The 9,891-nt window shown below is 38.3% G+C and overlaps 1 protein-coding gene across 1 annotated transcript; it reads left to right on the top strand.

Annotated features, from left to right (window-relative positions):
- The first annotated feature begins 547 nt into the window (after nt 1-547).
- Nucleotides 548-8,862, top strand: LOC135237943 (transmembrane protein 269-like). Its single transcript, XM_064305527.1, has 7 exons — nt 548-785; nt 1,955-2,009; nt 3,303-3,450; nt 4,445-4,542; nt 6,193-6,336; nt 6,470-6,670; nt 7,282-8,862. The coding sequence occupies exons 2-7, from the start codon at nt 1,985-1,987 to the stop codon at nt 7,389-7,391; spliced, it is 726 nt and encodes a 241-aa protein (XP_064161597.1). The 5' UTR covers nt 548-785; nt 1,955-1,984; the 3' UTR covers nt 7,392-8,862.
- The last annotated feature ends 1,029 nt before the right edge of the window (nt 8,863-9,891 follow it).

The raw sequence follows: 9,891 nt of genomic DNA, 5'->3' as shown, positions 1-9,891 counted from the left end.
CTTGTACTGCAGAAGGGTCGTCAACGGAGTTGGGTTTGTGCTATAGACACACTGAAATGGACCACTGTATAAATCAATCAAAGGACTCTCCCAACCATCTTCTTTTTAACAACTGTAATGTGCACAGTTTGATCATTTAGGAATTCATTGACTACATTTCTATTTGAAAGTCTATTATTAATGGGCTATTGATAATTCTGTGCAGGATACAGCTAAAGAATAGGACATCTCTTGCATTGCAGGTATTGAGATGGGTTTGTCAGGTCCTTACAAAATATGAGTTCATCTAAGGACGTGGACGTAGTCACATCTTTGTACCCCGGAGTGCCTGACTGTGCTAGTGTTGAATAATTATTCAAAAACATTTCATGGCTCAATGGATAGTGTTGATCGAGATCAAGTCGTGAATGATGTCGAAGTGATTTAATCTCGTCTGAGCGGTTGATTTTATGTTGATCGTCACCTAATTATACGTACCGTATTTCATCCTAAATAATGATTGGATATTTGCTATAGAAAAGGTAATGGACAGCAAGGGCGTCATTTCCGGTGGAATATTACAGCCAAGATACAATTTTGGCTTTAAAAGACAGATGCTGACAGGCACACGGCAATACGTATGTGGACTATGCAGCTGGGCGATTTCATTTGCCCAGTTCTTAAATTAGAAGAGAATATAATATTAAAGAAAATAATATAAAATAGAATATTTTGAATGAAAGTTTTCCGAACGCCACATATTCTTTCATATCTGCAAATAACATCAAAGTTTGAATTTCCCTGAGGTAAGTAGTAAAACAACATCTGGATTGTACCAGTAAAGACGTACTGTATATATTAACCACGTGGGAACTATTTTCTGGTTTCAATGAAAGGTAGCTTGAAATATTTATACCTGCTTAACGGTTTAACACGTCTGTTAGAACAAGTGATAAGTTGTATACAGTAGCACATCTGAATTGCGTTGGTAGAGAATGTAACACTGTTTATGCTTTAAACTACATAAAAGTATGTACTTGCGGGAAAATAAATTTTTATCCTGCTTTGAATTTGCACGCTGATTATCTAACGGGAAAGCAGCCTTTTAGTTTTTCAACTAGGCTACCAGAAAATTTACTGAAACCTATCCAACTTAAATATATTTGCGTGAATATATATGCATGTATTAGCATTTTTTTTAATTCTATTTATTTTTATTATTAGATTTTTCTTACAGTACCTTATCACAGATTATTCCATATAATATCCATCTACATATTTGATTTACCTTGTTCTTTGATAATTACAAACAACTGATAATTCGCGTATGTGTTATAATGAACTATATGCTTCTCAATGTGCCATGTACGTTCAAATCACTTGAGAACAGTTTTTCCTTTGATTTCCCTTTCTGTGAACCTCTTACAGGTAAGTGAGATGTGGCTGACGACATCCTAAACAGCATTGTGCACTGCAGTTTATAAAATACAGAAATATAGGCTTGGGTTATTAACACACAAAAACGTATACACGCACCGTTCTACAACGAATTTATTGAATAACTTTTTGTGGCAAAATAAAATAATTTGAATGCATTTATTTTAATGACACGTATGTATTTGGTTAATAGCCACGCTTTGACTGGGCACAAATTGGTGATAACTACCTCCTATGTCATAACATAACTATAATTGTTGATTTTGTATTACATTTTTTTTACACTTGAATGGAATTGATGAATAGGAATAAAACTGGGAAGTTTAAAGACATTTAGTTGTATTGTGTGCATCACTTAATCATCTGTTACCTCCCCATGCCACATCAATGTAGATTACAGCAGTTAACAGTAATACACTTGAGAAATAATAATAATAAATAGTTCAGGAAGCATGAAAATCATGAAACTCAGAAGTGAGATTAATACACCATAATCAAGCTTTTAATGTGTACTTTAAGTTTGTGTGCTTATTTTCAGTTGCTGTGCCTTGGACACTTAGAGACCACAATGATCCTGCTGACATTTCTTTATGGTACATGTTTTTATTTTGACTTATTTTTTATTTACACAGTCTCAACGCTAGATTCGTGAGGAATTGTTCTGGAAATAGAGACCAATTTAAACTATTTTATCTCTCTAAGTGTAAGCCTTGGAATTATACTCAAAGTTTTTTGTGGACTTGTATCTTTGCAAAATGAAAGGTGTTTTTGTTTACATTGTGTATATGGTTGTTTTTGTTTACACTATACTGTAGGATATATTAGAATGCAGTATTGTTTCACAGAATTGTTCATTTTTCTTATTAATTAGCAAATGTTAGTAAATTATACAGACATAGATAATAGACATCATTAGACTGTTTTACTTTTCACTTTGACAAGGCATATTAAAAATATTTATTAAAAAAGAAAGAATATTTTTATTTAATCTAGATACAGTAATTGAGGTAAGATCTTGATGATAAGTGGTTTATATGCTAAACTGCTCAATTTTTTTGGTACTCTTGGTGTAATATACAATTTAAATAAACTGAGGGTGGAGATTAGAACATAGAATTTCTATTTTCCATTTTTTCCCCTTGATTGGCAAAAATTTTATCAACTTTCATTACAGATTATGTTATAATAAAGACTATTAGTTTATTGTTACTTCACAAAAACTAAAGACAGTGAAGTAATATGTGCTCGTATAAAATTCATGAGTCAAGACTGTTTTTAATTTATATACTTACGTACTTTAAAAAAATGAAAATACAGTAGATTTATCAGTTTGAGTTCATTTAAAATTTGAATTTCACACAGTGACTGCCTTAATTTTGCAGAATGTAATGTAATGCAGAATACAATCAGCTGTGCATTAAGGTCAAGGTTGAACATTTATCAGCCCACATTTACCAAGCTGACGAACTCTGACATGTTTGATTCTGTCACTGTTAGGTTCTAAAATTGAAAATCAGTAGTCTTTAATATTAATTATTTCTATCTGTCGTTGATGACACATTTATACATTCTACAGAGACCTGGCAGAAAAAAAAAAGTATCTAAATTTTTTTGACGTAACAGAAGTGTTTTGGAGGACTAAAACATGTTGCAGTGAAAATATTTCCTAAAATATGATTTATTTTATTTTTATTCAATGACTGCTGTACTGTAGGTTTCAGCCTCATAGAATATGTTTCAGACTCATATCCCCTACATAGGACATAAATGAATTTTGTAGGAGGATATTAAAGGGTGATAAAAGGCACATCTTATCCTTTTATCTTACTGACATTAAAAAGCCTCACCACCTGACACCATCTGACTTTTTCCCCTTCTGCTGTTAGGACTTTTCCAACGCACCATAAAGCTGTTCCTGGGCAAGAAGGCCAGCAGAGTTCAGCTCAAAGAGTTTGTGCGTAAAAATGCAGCCAACTCTCTGTCTGTGGCCAACATGGTCATGGGCATGACTTCCATTCTCTGCAGCCTGAACGGGTAAGTGGGTCATGACAGAATTTTCAGCCAAAAAACAGGCAGGTTTTCATTCATACTTTATTCAGTCTTAACCAATAATATGTCCTTAACTTCATACACATTTCATACATATTTTTGTGAAAGACAAAATGCATGGCGGTTAGATTTATTGGAAGCCAAAATGTCTCAAAAACATAAATGTGCTGTCCTTTCGGGATTGAGCCACATTTGATCAAGATCCTCTTACAATGAATCATACATCAAATTGCCCACCACTGGTGAGAGAACCTTCCTTTTTGGTAATTCAGTAAATGAGCAACACTTTGGATAAAATTTGTTTAGTTCTACAACGTATCATTTCAATTATCAGTATGTGCAATCAGTTCAAGGAAGATGTGTTTGATGTGAAAATTGTATAAAATTCATAGCATCAAACACTAATAATATTGGCACATCACATTACATTCAGATTACAAAACAGACTACATAAAAATTGTAAACATTTTCATTTGCTGATTGGAAGAGCAAACTGTATGCTGACCAATTTAAACCAATTTGTATCGCCATACATTATCTTGTATACTGATTTTGGAATGCCATAAAATATTCAAAAGCCTGTCTTGTCACTGCAACGTTCTCAAATGGCAGAATGGTGGACATTCTTTTAAGAGCGTACAGTAAGGCCCTGTCACTTTTACTAGATGAGTTTATTTTGTAGCTGAAGGAATAAATAGGTCATTGAAATCTATAGCCAGTTTCTCATTGGCTTGTACTGTGTCTGTATTTTATTGCACCATCACTTACATTTTCCCCTCTCTTTTTTGATTCCTTTAATTGGCAAGGCACCAGTAAGCTGCATGCTGGTTGGTTCTGACTGGTTACCAACTGGACTTATTTTTTCCCTCCTTTTTGTAATTTAATTGGCAAATCATCAGTACGCTGTATGATGGTTGGTTCTGATTGGTTACCTGTTGGGCTTAATTTTCTCCCTCCTTTTTCTAATTGAATTGGCAAGTCACCAGTATGCTGCATGCTGGTTGGTTCTGATTGGTTACCTGCTGGACCTGGCAGACGGTGCAGTAGCCAGACGACTGGATGCCTGTTCAGCACTGGGTGAGTGAAGTCAGTGTGTTTTTCTAATTAGAAAATTATTTCAGTAAGCTGAACAAGTAGAAGTGCAGAGATGCTCCCCAGCAAGGGAATATAATTCAAGTTATGAATTAAGAAAAAAGGTTTTCAATGAAGAAATAAAATACACTAATCAGTCAAAATAGATTTATATAGACTGGTTTACTGCATATATTTAATAGTGTTTGCCTGGCACATGTAGCTAGACACTAAGAAATGCTGGAGCATATGCCCCCTGCCCTGATGTTTTATACAGTCCAGTTTACCAGTGGCATATGCACCCCAAAAAGTCTACGCACAGCCCTGGTGTTTGCTGACTCAGATTAAAATCAGACGTAGTGTAACCACGGGTAGAAGTGAGGTCAGGCTGCGTGATTGTGACTTTAGAAAAGGCAGCTTGTTGCTACGGAAACAAAGCCAACTACGACCAAGTGAAATCATGTCATATTTTTGAAACTGATCCCGATCAGGTGAAATGCACACTAAGGCTTATTTTCATCCAAGCGCTCTCGGTGCGAGTGGCAGTCCTTCCACGTGGCTGAGGCCCAACATCCACCAATCACCTCCGAGCCGAGAGCCGGCCTCCACCAATCGCTCGCGGGCGTGGCCACGTCGCACCATCTGCCGTGCGTGTCACCCTTATTGTGCTCTCCGCGCTGTTTCACGCGTGACTGCGCGCGCGGGTGTGTTGTTCTCCGCCCCTGTCAACCGCACAAGGGGAACACTTTCCGATCAGCCCGGCTAAATCCCGGGGGGGATTACGCCCGATTGTGTGGCTAATCCCGCCGCTTGCACATCCTCGCATTCCTGGGATGGCTCGAATCCTTGAACCCGAGTTGCGGAATGCAGCCCCAGCACTCTGTGCCCAGGCCGGGATTTTTTTGCCCGCGTTTACATCTTGACAAAATATGCCACCGCGTTGCGTGACAGTTAGATCCTGGCACAAGGAATGTTGTTTACACAGAGAGAGAGAGTGAGAGAGAGAGAGAGAGGGGATGAAGCGTTTGGACTGATCCAAAAAATTTGCTTACGTGTCCAACTCTGCCACCAACACGGACCCATCTCACTGGACACACAGAGAGGTTTCTGACCCAGAGCCGGGACAATGACCCCTCCACCAGGATTTCCAGCTTGCTTTAAATCACTGTCAGTTTGCAAATCTTGGGGTCAGCCATTAGATTCTGGTTCTGTTAATGCGCTGATCATATAAGTCAAATGTTTAAGCACTCTTGGGTTCTTAAAATGCAAGTCATCAGTTGGAAGATGACATGCATTTTACCTTCTTCAATTAGAGAGGTTGGTCCAGTGGTGATCCACTTGACTTATCTGTTGTTTCAAGAACATGGCAACGTGGCAACTGTCAAATCGACAAGCCTCTTTGCGGCGTATAGGCACACCTGATCAAAAAGGCGAGTGTATTCCTGCTGCATTTTCAACCTGAATTGACACTTCCTTCCAGAGTCCAGGATTAAGAATTCTGGCCGCAGGTGAAAGTCCAATACGGAAACATTAGGGCATGCCAAAAGGTGAAAATGCAGATGTTCTAACAAAAATAAATAAATAAATAAATAAAATTAAGAAAAAAAAAAACCTTCTGATCAGTTTTTGAACATCTGAAATTGTCACCTGGTCCAGGTGCCAAGCTGGACGACTTTGCCGACTTCACCACGTTCGGGATAGCGACCTCGCTGCTTCTGAAGACCCGCGGGCTGATGGACAACATCCTCTGCTTGTGCTACGTCATGGCCGTGTTCACCCGCCTCTGCTTCTTCTCCAGCGGTAAGAGCGGACCGCTAAATACAGAACGCCTCTCGCGCAGTTTTACACACCCGTATCCCTACGGTCCCCTCGTGCTGGAATTAGGGAGACGCGCGCTAGCTAAGCGCTGGTTCTTGCTCGCCCCCCACTGCAGGGATCCCCTTCATGTACCGCGGGCTGCCCTGCATCTACTCGTCGGCCATCTTGGCCTGCGTCTCCCTGCTGTCCGGCGGGAACATGCTGGTCCTGCGGGTCACGGCTTTGGCCATGATCCTCTTCATGGTCAACCAGGGCTTCTACCCCCACGACAGGGTGCTGGAGTCCCAGGCCTGGAAGAAGGTGGTCTATGCCGGAGGTAGGAAAAGCGGTGCATTGATATGATCACTCCGAGTTGCTTGGTGGTTAATACAAACTTGCATGAGCGCTGGGAGGGAATGCTTTTGGAGTAGGGATGGAAGAGTGTGCCATGTTCTGCCAACTATACAGTCATTTGATCCAAAAAAAGAAGTCAACTCCTTATTCTTTGTTACTGGGGCAAAAGGATTTGAACATTTTGTAGAGTTCACTAAAATTGAATGTACATTATATACATAACAACAATGATACTTTTTAATGATATTTCTTTTTACTGATACTTCTAATTTTGTGGATTATTGTATGCCTCAACCAAGTTCAACTTAGAAAATCACAGAACTTTTTCCAGCAAAATTGATGAGCTAAAAGTCAAATTTGTAGCAAGGATAGTAGGCAACAGTGGTCACTACAGTACGCAATAAATTATGTTTACAGTTCATCAACTGTGAATCTGTGTTGGACAGCTTTGTTATGTTATCGCCATGACAAGACAAACCAAGACAAACTATTTCCTGCTGCTTGAGGAAACTGATTGTTCAGGGTAAATACTGTAATGGATGACGTTAGCCATGATTTTGTCTCTTATTTTTTTATTTATTATTTCTTTTTCAGGAGTTGCCATGGTGTTCTGCTCCTCTTTCCCTCCTGCATGTGTTTACTACCTGCTCTGGTCCGTCTCCTACATTTTATTTCCGACAGCCTTGTGGAGCTGCAAAGTGTAACTGCTGAGGTTTTAGTCAAAGACTCTTTCTCTTCAGGCCTAAGGAGGCCATCCTGGATCTAGTTTTTAAAAAGCCTCTTAACCTACTGCTGTTTATCATCAAATACTGTACATTGCTCATTTAACCAAGGAGACTTCTCAGTCATTTTTTAATGTAAGAGACAAACGTTGTTATTTTCCCCTTTAAAAACTATTGCAATGGTTGAAAATTTGGTTGGGTAGAAATAGCATGAAATACACACATTTGCGGTTTTGAAAATGGAATACCAATCTGTTTTTTTTCCAAATACAGAAAATGTAAAATGCGCTAATGCTATGGCATACATTTTAACCTTGCAGAACAGAAACGGATATGTAACGGATATTATGCAATGCAATTAATCAGTTTCCCAAACGATGTATATATTCATAAAGAGATAGTAAAAAGCATACAATTCATATAATTTTCTTGCTCAAACGTTTACAAAAATGTTGGTAACACTTGGCAGACCATGTATGGTATACATACTGGCAGACATGCAAATGTGAATGGAGTCAGGACCATTTTCATAGTTACGGCACAATTATGTGATTCTACACCACGTGCAAGAACACTTGCAGCACATGGGATTCGCATGTTTCCCTGAAAGAGAGGAATGTTTCAAGGGCCAAATCATCTCTACGACCTTAAGGCAGCCGCTCCAGGTACCCACAAGGTCCTGGGTAGTAAAGACATTTAAAATGGAGACGGAATGGTCCTCACAGCACAGAGCCAGTACACGGCTTATGTGTTGCCAGTCCCTGTTGGACTGTGGTTGTTCCTTGTTTTGATGTTGGAGAAGCACGAGAAGCAAATAAAAAAATTTAACACCTTTCTAATGCCTTTTAATGCCTACGGAGTCTTACATTGAGGTCCAAAAAGCAGGCAAACTGAGCTATCACTGGGCACATTGCCTAGCTCAGTGTGGAGCTAAACCCTTTTCAAACACAGAAGTAATTTAATTCCAGTATAAAAAAACGGATTTTCTTGGTAAATGGACATTGTAATATAAACTACTAATCACTTGTTTCCAGAAGAGCATTAGGTGTCATGTCAGTCCAGTGCTGCCCCAAAAATCCCTTAGGCCTTCTACACTAACAAAAATATAGACAAGAGTGTTTCTCAGTCTTCATTCACAAACAATAATGGGCTAATGTTGTCTGTAAACTATCAAAACTAACAGAAAAGCCTTTTGTTAGAAATTCAGGTGGTTTTGACAGGTTACCTCTAAAAAGACATTTCAGTGTTTCAATGGCATGAGGTCCAGTTCTGTAAAATAATTACATATTTCATGGACAGAAAAAAGGGTCTTTTTGGTCAGAGTTTACAAAGTAAATTTTGTATAACAATGATTGTTTTGTGTGAGTTAAACTGTAAATCTATATGTGCTGAAAGCACAATGTAAGGACTTTTGTTGTATAATGACTACAATACATAACAGTTGTATCAATGACTCTGTTGCAAGTTCTTTGTTGCTTCACTAATCCATACATTTCCTGTACTGTTTCCTCCTAGACACAGAAATACCCAGAAAGGTTTGTGTCTCTAGAATATGAACATAAACCTGTGCCAGTAAGAGCTCACCTGTGTCCTGAATGTTTCTGAATATTGTGCCATTTATTGCTTTTCTTTTAACTAATTTTGATCCACTGCTTTTATTTCCAATTTGGATTAACCAATCGGATTTGAAGACCAGTGTGTCGTGCCTGCAGTGCGCTCTGTCAGGCCAGGACTGAGAAGTCCTCTGAGGCACATGCTGCCTGCTTCATTCACACCTGGTTCAAATACATATTTGTTTTGGATTCAAATACTTTTCTGTGCTCTGTTGATCTTGCCTGGTGCAACTGAGCCTGCCAATAGGACCAAAAGGCAGGGTTTGCACTTTTTGAGAGTATGTCATAGGTTCCAATACACTAGACAAGCTCAGTAAAGTGTAGAAAAGTATTTGAAGCCAAAACAATTATATATTTGACCCAGGTTAGTGCTTGCGCGCTGCAATGCAGAACCAGTAAAGCTCAGTGTGGTTCCAGTATTAAAGGGCAATTAGAATTATACTGCACCATGCTGTAAAGCTTTTTGTAATTCAAAATATAAGGAAGCAATTGACCCTAATTTGATTGTGAAGCACTTTAAATAGTCATGTGACTGAACAGATTTACAATAGAACATCTGAACTAACAGCCTAACACCAATAAAGAAAATATAGTGACTGCACACCATACAGAAGTCTACTCCAAAGATTGCATTTTCATGGGGAAAAGTGTGAGAAGTAGGAATGCAAACATATAAGCTATAAAAATTTTTTTATAAATAAACCATTTATAAATAAATTCCATGCAAAGTACAACGTTATTCACTAAATACATTTCTCATCGTACACGTCTATGGCCACCGAAATTGAATGAATAAATAATTGCACCAAGATCAGGCTTCTTTCTAGGTTCGAATAGTTTTTAAAATAAAAACTTAGTAAATAAATCCT

The sequence above is a fragment of the Anguilla rostrata genome, chromosome 13 (assembly GCF_018555375.3).
Source record: "Anguilla rostrata isolate EN2019 chromosome 13, ASM1855537v3, whole genome shotgun sequence".
Taxonomy (NCBI): domain Eukaryota; kingdom Metazoa; phylum Chordata; class Actinopteri; order Anguilliformes; family Anguillidae; genus Anguilla; species Anguilla rostrata.
Note: the sequence above shows the minus strand (reverse complement) of the source record. Positions and strands in the feature narration are given on the sequence as shown.

Coding starts and splice junctions, on each gene's coding strand:
- LOC135237943 (XM_064305527.1), top strand. CDS start 1,985: ATGATCCTGCTGACATTTCTTTATG. Junction 3,451..4,444: donor ATTCTCTGCAGCCTGAACGG/GTAAGTGGGTCA, acceptor TGAATTGGCAAG/TCACCAGTATGCTGCATGCT. Junction 6,337..6,469: donor CCTCTGCTTCTTCTCCAGCG/GTAAGAGCGGAC, acceptor CCCCCACTGCAG/GGATCCCCTTCATGTACCGC.